The sequence below is a fragment of the Colletes latitarsis genome, chromosome 7, assembly GCF_051014445.1.
Source record: "Colletes latitarsis isolate SP2378_abdomen chromosome 7, iyColLati1, whole genome shotgun sequence".
Taxonomy (NCBI): domain Eukaryota; kingdom Metazoa; phylum Arthropoda; class Insecta; order Hymenoptera; family Colletidae; genus Colletes; species Colletes latitarsis.
The window spans coordinates 10,053,644-10,070,986 of record NC_135140.1 but is presented as its reverse complement, the minus strand read 5'-3'; the positions used below and the strand labels follow the sequence as shown (position 1 = coordinate 10,070,986).

General features: G+C 31.5%; 4 protein-coding genes across 8 annotated transcripts; 3 read left to right on the top strand and 1 right to left on the bottom strand.

Annotated features, from left to right (window-relative positions):
- The first annotated feature begins 364 nt into the window (after positions 1-364).
- Usp30 (ubiquitin specific protease 30) lies at positions 365-5,695 on the top strand. The gene is made up of 7 exons (XM_076767915.1): positions 365-1,108; positions 1,209-1,367; positions 1,536-1,699; positions 1,784-2,194; positions 2,265-2,600; positions 2,679-2,919; positions 3,024-5,695. Exons 1-7 carry the CDS (start codon positions 1,009-1,011, stop codon positions 3,029-3,031), a joined length of 1,419 nt encoding a protein of 472 aa, XP_076624030.1. The 5' UTR covers positions 365-1,008; the 3' UTR covers positions 3,032-5,695.
- On the bottom strand, positions 5,485-7,731 carry LOC143343234 (protein asteroid-like). Its single transcript, XM_076767913.1, has one exon. The coding sequence runs from the start codon at positions 7,676-7,678 to the stop codon at positions 5,621-5,623; it is 2,058 nt and encodes a 685-aa protein (XP_076624028.1). The 5' UTR covers positions 7,679-7,731; the 3' UTR covers positions 5,485-5,620.
- Positions 7,732-8,325: 594 nt separating this feature from the next.
- Positions 8,326-13,523, top strand: Dx (deltex E3 ubiquitin ligase). Of its 3 annotated transcripts, XM_076768493.1 has the most exons (7): positions 8,510-9,028; positions 9,317-9,509; positions 9,595-9,864; positions 9,931-10,219; positions 10,291-10,609; positions 10,807-11,167; positions 11,244-13,523. In XM_076768493.1, exons 1-6 carry the CDS (start codon positions 8,859-8,861, stop codon positions 11,159-11,161), a joined length of 1,596 nt encoding a protein of 531 aa, XP_076624608.1. In that variant the 5' UTR covers positions 8,510-8,858; the 3' UTR covers positions 11,162-11,167; positions 11,244-13,523. The 3 variants fall into 3 exon arrangements, with proteins under 3 accessions (XP_076624609.1, XP_076624608.1, XP_076624607.1); XM_076768494.1 differs by lacking the exon at positions 8,510-9,028 and adding an exon at positions 8,326-8,390 and having other exon boundaries at positions 10,807-13,523; XM_076768492.1 differs by having other exon boundaries at positions 10,807-13,523.
- LOC143343518 (uncharacterized) lies at positions 13,383-17,076 on the top strand. 3 transcript variants are annotated; one of them, XM_076768495.1, is made up of 6 exons: positions 13,383-13,523; positions 15,431-15,623; positions 15,694-15,833; positions 15,911-16,073; positions 16,173-16,427; positions 16,512-17,076. In XM_076768495.1, exons 1-6 carry the CDS (start codon positions 13,444-13,446, stop codon positions 16,641-16,643), a joined length of 963 nt encoding a protein of 320 aa, XP_076624610.1. In that variant the 5' UTR covers positions 13,383-13,443; the 3' UTR covers positions 16,644-17,076. The 3 variants fall into 3 exon arrangements, with proteins under 3 accessions (XP_076624610.1, XP_076624612.1, XP_076624611.1); XM_076768497.1 differs by lacking the exon at positions 13,383-13,523 and adding an exon at positions 13,918-14,594 and having other exon boundaries at positions 15,313-15,623; XM_076768496.1 differs by lacking the exon at positions 13,383-13,523 and adding an exon at positions 14,956-15,188 and having other exon boundaries at positions 15,313-15,623.
- The last annotated feature ends 267 nt before the right edge of the window (positions 17,077-17,343 follow it).

Here is a 17,343-nt window from a genome sequence, read left to right as displayed (position 1 = left end):
GAGGTATGAAATTTACGATTAATGTAAATAAATGAATTAATATCAATTTGAATATAAACAATTGTTACATAGTACTTTCAATGGCATTTAAAATCGTTTTAGAAAAATTTAAAACAGGCTTCCAGCTCTGGGTCTAGTAAGGGTTGTAAGAGTTGTCCCGCCGAGGACCAGGGAGTGCCTAGAGACAAATCCCCTAGAGCACCCCGACCTCCATCTCGACGGTTGGCATCGGCGTCCACTGCGCCATCTGCGGTAGTAATTAGGGAGTTACTCTATGCTCCCTACAGGTTAATTAAATCTTTAACCAATTTTTAAAAAAAATATATTTCGTCGGTTTATTCAACTCTTATTACAATTTGGATATAGTTTGATAAATATTATATATGTAGCACTATTAGCAAGATCTAATAAATTCACTTAAAAAGGTGAATTTTTACGGAATATGTATCGCAAACTATCCGGGCCATCAAATCTGTACTATCTTTAGTTATATTATAAAATATCGTCTTAATGTGGCGATATGGCAGGGTAGTGTAGGTTATCAGTAATTATAATAAAATTTTATTCTTAACCAAATTAAATAACCGATTAGTGTGACCTGGTAATTTTATTATAGAAGGGCAAGAATCATTGTGGCTAGCATACTTGGTACTGTATAGTACGTGTTTAATACGCTCGGTGTAAACTAAGTCGAAGACATTTTGAATCGGATCGTTGAAAATTTCAAACTCACCTTGCAAATAAATTTGACCGTATTATTGAATTATTGCCCTTTTTACGCAATGTAGGAAGTATGACTGACTTGTTTACAAAAATTTTGTTCCCGACCTGTTCATTTGGAACGAAGTAATGAATAACTAACACCTTTACGCTGTAAATTGTTGGTTGTTAGCGAAGGAATTATGTGCACATTTGAGAGCAATTGTGTTTGTTCCTTGTATTGACACGTAGGTTAGCTTTTGCAAAAGGTTGAAAGAAATACAAGACCTTCGCGTACATTCTAAAAACATGGACGTGGAAAAAATTGCTGTGTTTGCTAGCGTAGGATTTGCAATAGCTGTTGCAGCATTTATTTTATGGGGTCCTTCTCCTAAACCTAGAAAAAAAGGTACATCATAAGTGTCTTTGATCTGTACAAATTGTGGAAAGAAATATTTCATTTCTCTACTGGTGGAAAGTGTTTCATTATTGTCCGAATCTTTTTTTAGGAAAAATCATAGGAATCAACAATTTAGGGTATACTTGCTTTCTAAATTCCCTTTTACAAGCTTTAGCTGCGTGTCCAATATTTGTTGGATGGTTAAAAGAACAGTGCGAGAAAAATGGCAAAGTTACTTTCATTTCGACTTTGCTCTCTGTTTTCGAAAGTATGTCGTAATTTTTTTCTATTAAAAACTTATATAACATTAATCCAAATTATATAATTAATATAATAATAATCTGTATATCGAACTAGAAAATATAAGAAAAATATAAAGGTTTATCAGCTCACGATACAACACACTGATACTAATAGATAGAATTTGGTTTGTTAGAAATCAATGGGTATGCAGAGGATCTGTATGGTGATGTAACACCAATCGAAATAATTTCATCCCTTGGTAATCTGTGGAATTTTGCACCAGGCCATCAAGACGCGCACGAACTATTTCACGTTGTACTTAATGCATTGCAAGCAGAAATTCAACCTGTAAATAGGGTATGCTCTTCATAAACAGAAGTTATTAAATAGAAGTTATACGTATTGCGAACAATTAAGAATTGTTGACGAAAATCATTTCAGAAAGGTTGCTTGTCCGATGCTTTATTGCAAAGTCCAACGATGGTGGTAGATGCAACAAACTTGAGCAATTCCTTATCCTTTAGAAGCGTATCTTGCAACGATATTGTATCTGTCAATAGAAATCCTAATACTCCAAACGGATTTGATAGAAATTGTAACAATCATGTAATGTCTTCAACACCGTCGATATCGAGTATTCCTATCGCGTATAATAAGCCTGGTATGATCCTTGCCAGATCTTCAGAACTGCTTTCAAAGAATATCGGAGCTGGAGAGAATAAAGAATCGTTTAGATTGTGGAACTCTTTATGTGCCATACCTGTTTCTAATTCTTCATCAATGTCCATAGAAGCTCATCCATTTTCGGGTTTATTAACTAGTCAATTACAATGTAGTAACTGTAAATGGAAGGTCAGTTCTTTGTTTAGATGATCTTGTACCGCATTTTATTATATGGAATAAATGTAAATATTTCTTACAGTCTGCTGTTCATTACGACAAACTCGAAACAGTTTCGTTAGCTTTGCCGCCTCTGGGACCACATATTAGGTCACATTATACATTGGAAGAACTATTAACGCGTTTTGTAACTAGCGAAGTTATTCAGGATGTGTTGTGCGATGGATGTGAAACGCGTTGTTTATCCACCAAAACCTTAACTCTTGGCAAACTTCCTAAGTGTTTGTGTTTACATATATCGAGAACTACGTGGAGTAATTCTGGAACACCAATTAAGAGAGACGATCCAGTAAAATTTCCTCAAATATTAATATTGGATCCTTATACTTTCACAGAAACTAAAAAACGAAATGCACGGGTAAGGTGCACATATCTTACATTAATAAATGTATTTTTATGCTTCGTGTATATTGAAAATGGAATATATATTCAACAGGGTGAACCTGAAGCAACTATGTTGCTCGCTAATCGTGCAACATTAACGGATAAATACAAGTTTCAACTGCGCGCGATCGTGGAACATCGTGGACCTGTTGATTCTGGGCATTTTGTTTGTTACAGACGAGGAAATAAATTGGATCAATGGCTGTATACTTCAGATAACGTAGTTGAAAGCATATCTTTGATCGAAGTTTTATGTGCCACGCCATACCTTCTGTTTTATGAACGTATTAATAGTAAATAAGAATAGTTGATAACGAATTTTAGTCGTCGTAAGAGAGGACGTCGTTTATTTTCCTTAAAAAGTTATCGAAATACTGATCTTTCTCGATTTCTATAGGTTTATAGATTTGTACGTGGATCGTCGAAATATGATACTAATATTTTATTCGAACCACCGGGAATTGGATAAAAACTGAGTGCACAGCTATTGCGCAAAATCTAAAAAACCTTATGTTCTTGAACAGTTGAACATTATCTTTTCATGTATTCTACCAAAAAAAGCTTTTTATTTAAATTTTGTTTCTTGTTTCTTCAAACGACACAAGTAACATTTTTATATGTTCATACTATGTTTTATATTTGGAATGTAAGACTTACAAGCTCTTTGTCTATCAACATTTTAATATTTATATTATTTTGTTTACTTATTGTCCTCAATCCCATTCATTTATTTCGAGGTTATATAATTTATTGTCCTCAATCCCATTCATTTATTTCGACATTATATAATTTCTCAAACATTGTATATATTATCAATGGCATTAATAAATACAACACTATTTCGTTATAAAGATTATTATAGATATTTCAAAATTAAAAAACAAATAATCTTATTAAATAACATATGATACATATGAAGTGCCATAAAACTAATATTTCGCTGTTTTTATCAACAAAAAAGTGCTTAAATATTTTCAACTATTCGAAAATTTATTAGTTTTTATATAATATTGACTGATGCCTTGTTTCTCTGTTTCCTTGCAATTTAGATAAAAAACAATCATCTTTGGACGATTCGTATGCAAATTTACAAACTGCAGAGACAAAAGAAAATTCATGTTTTGCTAACTCCTTATAGAAAGTTAGTAATGTTTTTTCAGAAACGATGAAGAAGCATGCTAATTTACAATAACATAATAATGAGGGAATTGAAGAGACTGCTCGGGTATTAGCGGTAGCTTCTGATATAATTATTTATTATATAAGACATGAGAATGCTTGATAAAGGGAGTTTATTATTTTTTGCATGTTTCGCACTTCTGTTAGAATAATACTTGGAACGCGAAAGCAAAATGCTTCTCAGCATTCAGGGTTTGGCAAATTTTATTTACGAGTAACAAATGAAAATTTTAGATTTATTCGTAAAATAATTTCCGTTCACGTTTCGATTGAAAATTCATTCGTGAATTAAAATCCAGTAACACGTTCGTCGCCGCGTCACCCAGCTATGCTTCGTGAAGCAATAGCTCAAATATGGGCGACGAACGTGTTAACAGATTTTTTTTAAACACACATTTAAGCGATTGAAACCACGGACAAAGCTCATTTACGAATGAATCTAAAATTTGTTTTGTCATTTACGAATAAAATTTTCTCAACTTTGCCAGTATTATTTCTTTGTTTGTGTTAAATAACAACTATTCTGTCCACTAATAGAGAATCTACAGTTTTATTTGAGATCTTAATCACGATGTCAACGGTAGTCTTTACGTCGTATAGCTGCGATAGAATGTAACCGTCGCATCATTACTCAAGTAGTGTATAATTTTCAATTTGAATTAACTAGTACAAGTCCTTTAATTTTATTAATAGAAATCGAATGTAATCAATGATTTAGGTATGGTAGCGATGTTTATATGCCTAAGGCCAATGATAATGCAGAGTATCGTACTTTTAGGTGCCTCGATTAACCATTTGGCGGATTTCATGTATTGCAAAGGGGGAAAAAAGATAACGAAATCGTGGCAAATCAATTCATCGTTTTATATGGTGTGAATCGCTGTTTTGTATAACTAGAGCTTGTGAATTTGATTCTAAATATCTATCGAAGCAATTATTCATAACGAAAAATATACATATATATACTGAGAGTCTTCTTTAACTTGATCATCTAGAATATCCTCATTCCTTTTAATGACAAATGGACAAAGTCAGACAAACAGATTGTTTGAATTGAAGAGGTAAATATTTTGCAATTAGCAAATACATTTTTCACAAGATATTAAAATCAATAACATTGTTTAAAATAGAAATATTTTTATTAACACAATGACGTAGTAGTGTCCTAAAAAAAGAAATTTAACCACATTGGATATGTTGGCTCTGAAATGATTTTAAACAATAAATATCACGATTATATGAAATAAAGGACTAGATGCTCAATTTAGAGTAGCATTTCTCAAATTGAAGTCCGCGTAGACATTAGTGGAGGGATGGGAGGAGGGGGAGGGGGGTCCACAAGCTCTTTGAAGAACAAAAAAATATTATGGGAAAAACATTTTTTATTTCACGATACATCTTTTAATAAGTCTTTTAAGAAAAATGAAATATTATAGGAAGAATTATTCTTATTTTGCAATATAATATATCTTTTTATTAAAAGTAAACCTTCTAAGCTAGAGCACTAAACAATCGACAGTTTTTAAATGAGTTATTTGCTGGAATACATATAATTTTACTGTCATTAAAACTAATTGAGGATATAATAAAGAAACACAACCATAAATTTATAGATTTTTTTATTGTTATATTAATCTTTATATTACATAATATATACATATATTGTATAGTTATAGCAAATTATTCTTTTATAATTTCTTATTCCTTCTTGAATCCCATCATTACATGCAGGTACGGAAGAATTGCTTTTATATTAATAGCTTCTTTAATAATTGTTTCGCAATTCAAAGGGTTAATTATTCTTCAGTAAATATCTTAGTTGTCCAATGTGAACAAAGGTTCTATTTTCAACAAAAGTATATCAAATAACATTAAGAGACTCTGTGAATTTTGAAGAATGGTGTTGATGTATTCTCTGATATTGTTGCGAGTTTGTAAATTATTATACAAGTTATATAAAAGAGTACCGTTAAACAAATTAGCAACGTTCGGCTGCAGATAAGGGTAATCTAAGAGCGCATTCAAGTCCATAATCAATTTCAAACAATTTTGGAATTCTGCAAATGCATGAATAATATTTCTATTATACGGGTATGGAGAGATTTGAGAATGAGAAATAAAAAATGGTGCTGCTAGTAAACAATCACTAAGCTTAATATTATTGTAGGCATCAATAATCATAGTATTTTTTAAATCACATTGCTTATACTCAAATTCATAGCTTTCGGATGAATCATTTGTTTCTCTCTTCTTCTTTATAGCCTGAATTAGTTTACTATGTATCATTGCAAAATTTTGCAAAGAACGAATTTTTCCAATCTTTAAATTTATTATACTGGAAAATATACAAAGAAGCATAGCGTATATAAAATGTTTATATGATTTAAATAGGGTTTGGTGTTCCTTCCAATATTTCATGCAAGCAATATACAACCTCCATTCTGGTAGAAGTTCATTAAGGCACTCTGTATTCGTAATTCCTAAAGTGTTATTTAAAATTTCTGTTTTTACAATCAATGTAGTTTTTCTAAGATTAGATGGAGGTATAGTATTAATTCCTTCTAATTCATGCCATGCAAGCTCATTGTTTTGATTTCTAATCATATATCTCATAGTAGCTATTTCATTGTTTGTTTCAAAGTTTAGAAGCCCAAATATAACTCTAAGAATTGGTAAACTTATTACAGCGCTCGAAGGATTTTGAAAATTGTCTATTTGTAGCGGGCAAATAAATAGTTGAAAAATTGACAAATGGATAAAATATCCTGGATATCTGCCTGTATAAAATTCATTTATGAACCATGTAGGTAAATTGTTAATAATTGTTTCACTGACTGATTTCAATTTCTTATATTTGTTCATTATTTTATCTATGTTTTCTTCTCCTTTTTCAATTTTTTCAAGGTTTTTATTCACAGAGTCATTAAGCCCCTGAATATTATATTTTTCTGGGAATCCCAATGGAACAAGCATTTCTGCAGAAGGATTTGTATAATTATTCACATTGACTTCTATTATATTTAACACTTCTTGTTGCATTGGTTCAGATATTGTATTTAAAATTTCAGTAATTGCTTCCTCCAAGGTACATTTACTCAACCAATTAAAAGTTACTTCTATAAGTAATTGGTGATGTTCAAATTTGTTATATACTCTGTGTGGTAATTCAAAACGATTGAAGAAGTTTTTAAACAAATTATGGTCTGCAATGTCATTCCCTAGCAATACTGCAGCCAATGGTAACATACATTGGTTTAATCCTTCGAAAGCATTCAATAAGTGTTTGATTCTATAAATTTTACATGGCATTCTATAATTTTCTGTAGTTGTATTCCTGATTATACAATCACTTAATGTATCGAACTGTATATATTCAATTCCATACAGATAAAAATCAGAATCTAAACTTAGTACAGGACAATTCAATGCCTTTGCTACTGCAGCTATACTATTATCAGCATCAAATAAACATTGTACAAACCGAATATTCAGCTTTTTCATAATGTCTCTAAAAACTGACAGGATCATTAAAGGAGTAAAAACCTGTTGCTTGTAAGGTATAAAATTACATGCCTTATGATTTTTATCTTTGTTCCTCTTTATGATTGTTTGTAGCTTCATATCACTGTAACCACCATCAAGTATAACTAATGGTGTTACTTTACATTTTAATAAAGCATTAAAGAAATCAGACGTGCACTCAGCATATTCATCATAATCACCACTATAATCAGAATTACAATTTGCATCCACATATAATTGACAACAAATATTATTACCATCGATCACTAAATATGTATCATGCAATTCAAAATATTTAAAATACCAATCGTAACTCTTGTTTATGTAACTTGTCAAACCAAAAATACCCATTTTTTATTTTCTTAGACTTTTTCTTAGATACGATAAAACTTATCTATTAAACGCACTTACGTGTAAAATGACTCAATGACTGATTACTCCTTGGGGCCATCCCATTGTGGGAATCCCCACCAGTCACCAGTGTAGCCAGATAATTCAGAGTTCCGGTGTTATACCTGATAAAGCTGGTTGGCAGCATTGTTACCAGATTGGCATTAGTGTAGCCCAGTGTGGCCAGTTTTGGCATAATTGAATGCATCGTTGTCGACACTAGAAACGACGAACTTCCTTAGTGTCTAACGGAGAGGTGGGAATAACAGACATATACTGCCGCACGAGCCACGTGTACGTGAGCTCGACACTTTGCGCAACTTCGGGAAATCGAGAAAGAAGGCGAGTGTGAGCCTTTCCTTTTTGGAATTGTATGCCAATTGTCGTGAGGTCGAATTTTAGCTGTTACAAGAGCAAGAAGGAAAGGCTGACACTCTCCTTCTTTCTCGATTTCCCGAAGTTGCGCGAAGTGCCGAGCTCACGTACACGTGGCTCGTGCGGCAGTATATGTCTGTTATTCCCACGTCTCCGTTAGACACTAAGGAAGTTCGTCGTTTCTAGTGTCGACAACGATGCACTCAATTATGTCAAAGTTGGTCACACTGCCAACTGCATCCACCCATGTTGGCCAGTGAAACAAATGTGGTAGCTGCCATCTTTGAGAATGAATTAGGTATCTACGTGCGACGTCTGGTTAATGTCCCATGCACTAGTACATTTCATGGAGCCTGGAGTGTGTAGTACAGCGAGTTTTTTTACGCTGCTCTATACTATACACCCACACACACACACACGCACACACCATGTATGGGTGATGTGCGCGTACGGTGCTCGCATTTTATGTGTGTATGCGCGCATTTCGTATCCGTGCGAACTTGTGTTTCATAATTTTCATCGCAAACAAAACGATTCGGAGTGACGTTGCTGTTAACATGCTTTTCTCTCGATTCTTTCTAAGTCTCGGTGCCACATGATACTCAGCTATTATACTTTTCGTTGAACAGAAGTAGAGTATCGTTGTAAACGCAGTAATACGCGTAAAAAAGTAAATTCTAGCGACCGTGGATGACTCGAAAATGTTCCCACGTTCCCGCTTCGCAAGCTTGTGTCATGCGTGCGTGTAAAATTCCTGAGCAAGGAAATGAACGCCCAGGGGCAGGAACATGGTCATGCTGTGGTCGTTTGGGAATGGGAAAATCGTCACGGACGATGGAGGCCCTATAGTCCTGCAGTATCGCAACATCTCGAGAGGGCATATTGCAAGAAACTTACACGGGTCTTTCTTAACGATGCCGACCCAAATTTGGATAGGTTCGATTTCAAATATCGTTTTAATATAATAAAACATAAAACATTGAAGAAATCATAATTCTTACATTTTAGTTACAAAGTATTATTCACTAATTTATATCTACCAGTTAGAATTGTTTGTTTTTTTTTGTTATATGTACCTCCCATAAATTTCATGATACTTTTGTTTATCCTTGACAGTCAATAATAGCATTTCTTTTGTTTATAACTAATGACTTTTTATGTTTGATACTATAAAATAACGAGAATCCGAGAGCTATGTACTCATGTTGCTAATATTTGAAACAGGTATTACATAAATTTGAAAACTAAAATGCAATGTAGCGAGGATGGAGATGAAACACATAATGTCAGAAGGAAGTTTTACCTTCCAAGTTCGCCAGCTGGGAAAGGAGCCAAATGGGAATGGGCTGGCGATACTGACGATTGGCATACATATGATATGGAAGTACAGTGTTTTATAGAAGAAGCATGGGCAAGAGTAAATATTTCATTGTGTAATACAATTTTCATCATGGGATACTTTCTGTAATTGTAAATTTTATTTTATTTTTTCTTTATTTTAGGGTGATAAAACTATCGACGTTTCTAAGACGTATTTAGGTTTTCCTTATATCATTAATTTTTGCAATTTAACTCAAGTACGTTGCTGTACTGGGTATGTGAGACCAATACGACGTATTCAGCAAGCACCGTATCCTTTAGTTAAAGTTGCTTTGGAAGAGTTACAGATTATTTCTGGAAAGAAATCCACATGTGTGACTATTAAAAGTTCTACTGCGAAAGCAGCGCATAAAAAGTCGTCCACAGGAAATATGAAAAAAAATAACAAGAAGGTAGATAAAAGCGTTTGTTAAGAGAAATATGTACATATTATTATAAATTGATTTATGTTTCATTAGGGAAAAAATGGGGATAATGGTCCAACAAACATCGCGCGTGTTATATTCAGCAACTTCAACATATTTAGTAATAAACATGGTATAGAAAACAGTAATTCAGTTACGACTATCGAATCTGGTCAAAAAAGAAAAACATGGGACAATGTTCTTGATGTAGATTCTAGTAGTACAAAAAGTGGACGAAGACCCAGCGTCGATACTGTTTCTACGTATTTGAGTCACGAAAACTCGGTAGATTTATTAGACAGTAGCGTGGGCAGCGACGATGCATTTAAAGATTCCATTTTGGGTAATTTGCTGCCTTTTCTTTAAATTAGTTTTATGATTTTAAGTATTACATACGAAATGAAATTTATATAGGCGCAGAAGCTGAAGCAGATGTTATTTCACAGTACGTGAAAGTAGTAGAAAGCGACGATTCTGATTCTTGTCCTGTGTGCCTTGGTATGCCTGAGCCATTGACAGTAGAATTAACTCGCTGTAGACATAGGCTACATCTAGCATGTTTGAATTCAATGCTGAGTTGTCAACAACCTCCCATGTACATACAGTGTCCTGTTTGTCGTTTAATTTATGGAGAGAAAAGAGGAAATCAACCACCAGGAACTATGAATTGGACAAGGATACCACGCGCTTTACCTGGTTTCCCAAATACAAATACAATTCAAATAACTTACGAGTAAGTGCATGTCAAATACCTTTTTAATATTTGTATCGTATAAAAATACGTAGATAAAGTACAAATACACGTAGAAGAAATATCTATTTACTGATAATAATGTTTGAATACATATATGAATTAATAATTTTTATACGTTACTTGGAAATAGAATTTGCCTAACTCTGTTTCGAAATAAATTGGAAATAATATTTCAGTATTCCATCCGGAATTCAAGGAAACGAACATCCAAATCCTGGGCAAACCTATTATGCTGTAGGTTTTCCACGAGTATGTTACCTTCCAGATAACAGTCTAGGTCGAAGAGTTTTAAGACTATTACAAATTGCTTTCGAACGAAAATTGATATTTACAATTGGACGGTCAGTCACTACCGGAAGAGAAGATGTAGTCACGTGGAATGAAATCCATCATAAAACTGAATTGGGACCATCGACATCCGGCCATGGCTATCCCGACATAAGTTATCTTGATAGAACTTTAGCCGAATTAGCAGCGCAAGGCGTAACTGATGGCCAACCACTGTCCACTCTAAATCAAGAGTTACATTGAAATAATGTTTGTTTATTTAATGGTTTTATAAACACACAAGTATCGATGTTAATGTACTACATGCAGCTTTAATCTTTTTCAGGGTGTGAATGATAAAAAATAGTATCACTTAATTGTGTCTAAAATAACAATCTATTACTATGAAAATTATAGTTTTTGAAAGCTGTACTTTATGAATAGTATCCCTTTATCTTAAGTGCAATTATTCGAGGAGATTTCAAGATCAATTTTATTTTGCGAAATGTTTTAAATGATCGAAGTATGGTAAGCAACTTAACAACAGTATTTGATTTTCTACAATTTATATACAGGGTGTTCGGCCACCCTTGGGAAAAATTTTAGTAGGAGATTCTAGAAGCTAAAATAAAACAAAAATCAAGAATATCAATTTGTTGATTGAGGCTTCGTTAACAAGTTATTAACGTTTAAAGTTCCATCCGTAGAACGACAATCTGCGAACAGCTGCGCATGCGTGATAGTGGTTCTCACTTACAAAACTGTAAGGCTGTCGATATATCAGTAAGTAGAGTTTCTTATGTTGAGTGAGAACCACTATCGCATACATGCAGGTGTTCGCAAATTGCCGTTCTAGAAACGAAATTTTAAATGTTAATAACTTTTTAACGAAGCCTCAATCAACAAATTGGTATTCTTGATTTTCGTCTTATTTTGGCCTCTAGAATTTCCCATTAAAATTTTTCTCAGAGGTGGCCGAATATCCTGTATAAAACTTTTAAACATTTTCGGTAAAATCTTACACAGTACGAGTGTGCATTAATCGGTGAAAGTCTGAAATAAATATGTCGACAACTATTTTATCAATTATGCGAGATCATGAGCAGTCCCTTGTGTATTTTCGAGATCTGTGCATATCAAGGTGGTCAGCGTACAAAAATAAAGTGATAAAGTGGAAGTTAGTCCACAGATTATTTTGAAATACACGCATATATGTATATTTGTTCTAACTTTTATTTTTATTATTTATACATACATTTTTAATCACCGTTAATTACTTACATTTTTATTAAAGATTTATTACTTTTGAATATTAGGCATCCATTAAGAGTATAAAAGGCATAATGAAATATCAAATAAATGTATAGGACAAGAATGTGTGTGTGCATATATTTTTTAAGTATGGAGTATATTGTAGCAATTTAATGTACACTGCCGGTATTGACAAATTTTTTTATGACACCACTTTCGAAAAAACTTTTTTAATACCAGAAAGATTATTGTACTTCTTTTCATGAAATTAGATTAGTCGAAATATTGACAACGTTTTGGCCAAGTGTTCCAGTACTTATAATCCATAGTGTATGTACATCCAGTTAAAATGATTCTAACTACTCTAAGGAAAAAAGTGTCTGTCTGAAAGAGTTTAGTGAAACTGGTGACTTATTCTTAGAGTGGCAAAAAACCATTTTGATTTGTATACACGAAGGGGAAAAACTTGGTCATACTGCGCGAGCAGAGCAAACTACTGTATTTTACTTTAAAAAAAAGTGTATGAGAATTAAATCGAGTGGTTAATATTTCTCTTCTAAAGATGATCTATTTTTAAATATTGCGTCTATATCTTTTCCTCGATTGTACATATTAGTACTAATATTATACTTTCAACTCATTAGATTATCGATTAAGATACAAATAATTAACAAGAAATTTAATTCTCGTTTATTACGGTTTCTTCTATTTCCACCAACATTCGTATAAAATTCTGCCCAAGCGTCTTACTCATATTATGCATTCTTTAATATTTTATTTTATTTGAAACATATATAAGTATGTATTTCGAAAGACGAATAAGAAAAAATACATATGTATTTTATATACCTGTATTTATGTATCTCAAACTTTTTTTAATCCAAGGCAAATTTCGTATTTATGTTGAAATCGATTAATGGTTTCGTCTGCTTATTTTAGAAATTAAATTTAGCAGAATACAAATTCCTTGTAAATAAAGCTGTTTTATTCTTTTTGCATTGGTAGACGATAGGTGGCGCGACTTTCAACATAATAAAATGGCCGAAAACTGATTTTTCTTTACGGACGTGCGTTGTAAGAAATTTTTAAAGTTTATTCGCGAACAAATGACGTACATTGAAAAACAATAATGTTCTAAAAGAACGGGAATTGTATCATCACGATTCGTGACTGGTCGAGCACATTTATTGCGATTTGGATTGTACGGTGGGAGAAATTTATATATTATAGTTATCTGGCGTAGAAACGTCCGGTAAATTTCTGATGGTTTTTTCGAAATAAAACTTCGCGCTTAAATGAGTGCTAAAAGGCAGAACAAGTGTGTTTTGTGCGACTCGAAATTAGAATCCAAGGAAGCCTTGCAGGCACACTTTAGGTACTAATAAAAGTTATTTCTTTTGACCTTAATTTAGAACGAAACAAACAATTTCACGAAATACAAATCATTTAATGCAAGATCATATTTTTCTGTTTATTCTAATATACAATCTTTAAGCATCAGACGTGAACTGAACAAAAAATTTATCAAGTAGCTTATACCCTAATCAAAACAGTTGGCTATATTACCAATAGAGTTCAATTGTTCGCGCTATTATTTCAATTGTTTCAATTTCTGAGTTATTAAAATAATGATAACAAACAACGATAAATAATTATTAAAATAAAAATAAAGTTCAGATTACTTGTAGCAAGTAAATAATTTTTATATAATTTATTTCGAAGCTAAATTTTGTTTAAATATTATGTTAAACATCGTTTAAAATAATTTTTTGACCGTTTATTTAAAAAAAATACGATTAAATAAGAAATACAAGAATTTGTATATAAAACCGCTTTCGTAATGAAAATTACGAAATTATACCTTATTATATTTATGATTTTAAATGTTACAGAATACACTGTTCAAAATAGGATTATTTAGTTTTGAAGATTCTTTATAAAAAAAGTAAATTGGGAACAGATTAAAATTCTTGTAAATAGATCTTTATTCAAAACAAAAACGATTCTGGAAATTCATTAGGCACACATGCACTTGATTAGGGAATTAATCTATCAAATTTTGCATGTTTGTGTTTGAAATTATAACTTCCAATATGAGATCTGTTGTATTGTAACATGCTTCTAGTAAACAAAGATATATTTTCTAGTAAGACTTTCTAATAGAAAGTTTAAGTGCTATGATCCATTTAAGTTAGAAGAAACGATTTCCTATTATTTAATTTCTGATTCGAATGTATCTAATTATCATCTATTATGTGAAGAATTTGTACTAATACAAAGATTATTAGCTGCATCTTCCAGATTTATATTCCATATATTCTTGACTAGCGTATCTATAGCATAAGCTAACAAAGACTAAATTGATAGTAAGGACGACAACTGGAACAATATAATAATAAGTTACGACATGATCAATGTTTATAAATACAAAATCAACCAATAATGGGTTGGTAAAGATGTGGATTTGAGTTTTCATTATGTGCATATGTACCTGATGAATATCCGTTTAGTCAAAATAAATATCAATATTTTTGAACAATTACTTAAGTTAGTACATGTATATATTATTTATAAATAGACAAGTATTACGAAAAATGCATTTAACAATAGTAACACAATCTGGATGAAAAAGAAACATATTATCACTTCCAGAAATACAATTTTTCTCAAACAAGGTTAAATATAAAAGTCTAGTAGAATTTGATACATAAATTACATATAATATGTGACTATAATTCAATTTGAATATCGTATTTATTATTAAAAAATAATAAAACATATTTGACAGATTTTCATAACTTGTCATATTGCATGTGTATTTATAAAAATTGTAGTTTCTTACAAATTAATTTTCTTTAGAAAATCTGAGTCACTTCCGCTGTTTTGTATCCTTTTAATTAAAAAACTATTTACAGGTAAAATTTCAATTAACTACTAAAATTTGCATACCAAGTAAAATATTCAATTAGCATTGAATTTTTCAAATATTAATTGCATGATCATGTAATGTAAACTTTGATCATGGGAAAGTCGAATGACTGTAAGTCGAACCATAAAAATTGTAAAGTTTTGAAGGCCATGATATTTTATTGAGTACAAATACGCATTATAATATTGAAATTTTTATTCACCTTTTAAACTTTGATCGACCCATTTATTTTTAGAATAAACAACAGAAAGAAAAGAAAAAAGTAAATTTATTTGGAAAACTGTAATTAACAAATAAAGCACTATTTTAATAAGAAATTTTATTGTATATAAAAAGTGAAATACTTTATGCAGAAAGCATGCCAACAAAGAAATAGATACTCGTGGCAGAATTGTGAAAACCAACAAAAAAGCAGACACCCAGTGTGATATGTGCGGACAAACATTTGATTCGATCACTGCAACAATAAGGCATAGATTTAAAGTTCATCCAAATTCACCGACAAAATTTTATTGCCATTATTGTGGAATGCAGTTTCCTTTAAAAGTACGTGTTGCCCTTACAGATTCTAGTTTTTGTTATCTTAACTTTCTAAGCTGTTTATTGTTTAATTTAGACGCACAGGGATAATCATCAGGCGTCGCACGATTCGTCCGAAAGTGAAAGGAAAGAACAACACAAGAAATGCGAAGATTGTGATGTATTATTCTATAACGAAAAAGCTTTAGATTATCATTATCGTTCTATACATAAGAGGTACAATGAAAGATTTTTTTTTTCAACAGTTATTTTTTGCACAATATTATTAAATTATATTCAAATGCTATTTGTAGAATGGTACATCTTTTCCAACCGATTGCAACACCGCCTCCTAGCAATAAAATCAAAGTAAACTCTATGAACGATGCTCTCAGTGTATATTACTGTCATTTATGCGGTGCTGAGTATATTATAAAATTCAATCTACAGCAACATTTGGAACGAGCTCATACTCAAGTAAGGCAATATAAATAAAGATTATAAGAAATTTTTATATTAAAAAATCGTTACAATAGTTGTGTTATATTTGTGCGTTTGATTTTATTTGTATAATAGGAAGAAAGGGAAGCTGTTCCAGAAGACTTAATAAAATGTACAGTATGCGCTGCATTATTTTGCAGTAAAAAAGCGTACGAAGTGCATAACAGCTATCACCAACCAGACGATTTATATGTAACATCGGAGGAACAAAGATTACAAACAGTAACTAAAGTAGATCAAGATTTTGATATTAGACGGGTAGAAGGGGTAGCCGATAAGTATGTTCCAAAAATTAATATGGCTAAAAGACCTGCTAAAAGTGGTAAAAAGGTATAGTAATTTAATTACCTTGCCTTATTTTTTTATTTTTCCTACTTATTATCATTGCGATCGATAACATTTTTATTTTTGTAGACTAAAAAAATTCAGAAAGTAGAAGTAAAGGAAACGGAAAATTATCCGTCCTCTGATGACGAACCTACCGTTACTAACGAATCTAGCGATTCAGATAGCGATCTTCCATTGAAACAAAGGATCTGCAGCTAACAGAAATCTTTTGTTTATAAAATATTTCCATACATTTGAAAGTTTCCAAATATCACACCTGTCATTGTGAAGTTTTTATTGTATTTGTCTTAAATTTTATGCACGCATAAGACACAATTGTAGATGATAATCTCTATATTAGTATTTTTGTATTAATATATACATGTATTTTCGTTTATTTTGTTGCTGCATCTTTCAGAAAATTAAAATTCGAAGATAGAAATCAATAGGTTTGAAGAAATTAGAATCCAAATAAAACTTAGACTTGAAAATTGAATATGTCTCTACTAAACAGATTCTGATTAACAACAAGTGTTGATTTTCAGTTCTATGTTACTGACATAATTACAATTTGTTTCTTAGATCGAGCGTATAATAACATGGGTTTTTAATATTATTGATTTTATAATAAATAATATCGTAATTACATGAAGTATTTTCCGATTTCATTTTCTCTCCAGAATTGAGCATGAACATGATTGTATAATTAAATCTATGTATGTTTATATAGAAACAAGATCGGGAGTCAACAATTTAATTCACCTTGTCACGAATAATTTCTATATCATTGTATAGAAATATGTAGTTTGTTTAATTGAACCCTTGTTCAATTTGTATCAAAAAATTATGATATAAAATGATTAACATACGTTACTCTGTGTCATTAATAATATAATTTTCCTTGTAAAAAATTAAAATA

Bases quoted from the DNA above. Each gene is read 5' to 3' on its own strand.
- LOC143343518 (XM_076768495.1), top strand. From the start codon at position 13,444: ATGAGTGCTAAAAGGCAGAACAAGTGTGTTTTGTGCGACTCGAAATTA. The intron at 15,624-15,693 runs GTACGTGTTGCC...TGTTTAATTTAG, and splicing joins GAATGCAGTTTCCTTTAAAA to ACGCACAGGGATAATCATCA. The intron at 16,074-16,172 runs GTAAGGCAATAT...TTTGTATAATAG, and splicing joins TGGAACGAGCTCATACTCAA to GAAGAAAGGGAAGCTGTTCC.
- LOC143343234 (XM_076767913.1), bottom strand. From the start codon at position 7,678: ATGGGTATTTTTGGTTTGACAAGTTACATAAACAAGAGTTACGATTGG.
- Usp30 (XM_076767915.1), top strand. From the start codon at position 1,009: ATGGACGTGGAAAAAATTGCTGTGTTTGCTAGCGTAGGATTTGCAATA. The intron at 1,109-1,208 runs GTACATCATAAG...ATCTTTTTTTAG, and splicing joins TCCTAAACCTAGAAAAAAAG to GAAAAATCATAGGAATCAAC. The intron at 2,195-2,264 runs GTCAGTTCTTTG...TATTTCTTACAG, and splicing joins GTAGTAACTGTAAATGGAAG to TCTGCTGTTCATTACGACAA.
- Dx (XM_076768493.1), top strand. From the start codon at position 8,859: ATGAACGCCCAGGGGCAGGAACATGGTCATGCTGTGGTCGTTTGGGAA. The intron at 9,029-9,316 runs GTTCGATTTCAA...TATTTGAAACAG, and splicing joins GCCGACCCAAATTTGGATAG to GTATTACATAAATTTGAAAA. The intron at 10,610-10,806 runs GTAAGTGCATGT...ATAATATTTCAG, and splicing joins ACAATTCAAATAACTTACGA to TATTCCATCCGGAATTCAAG.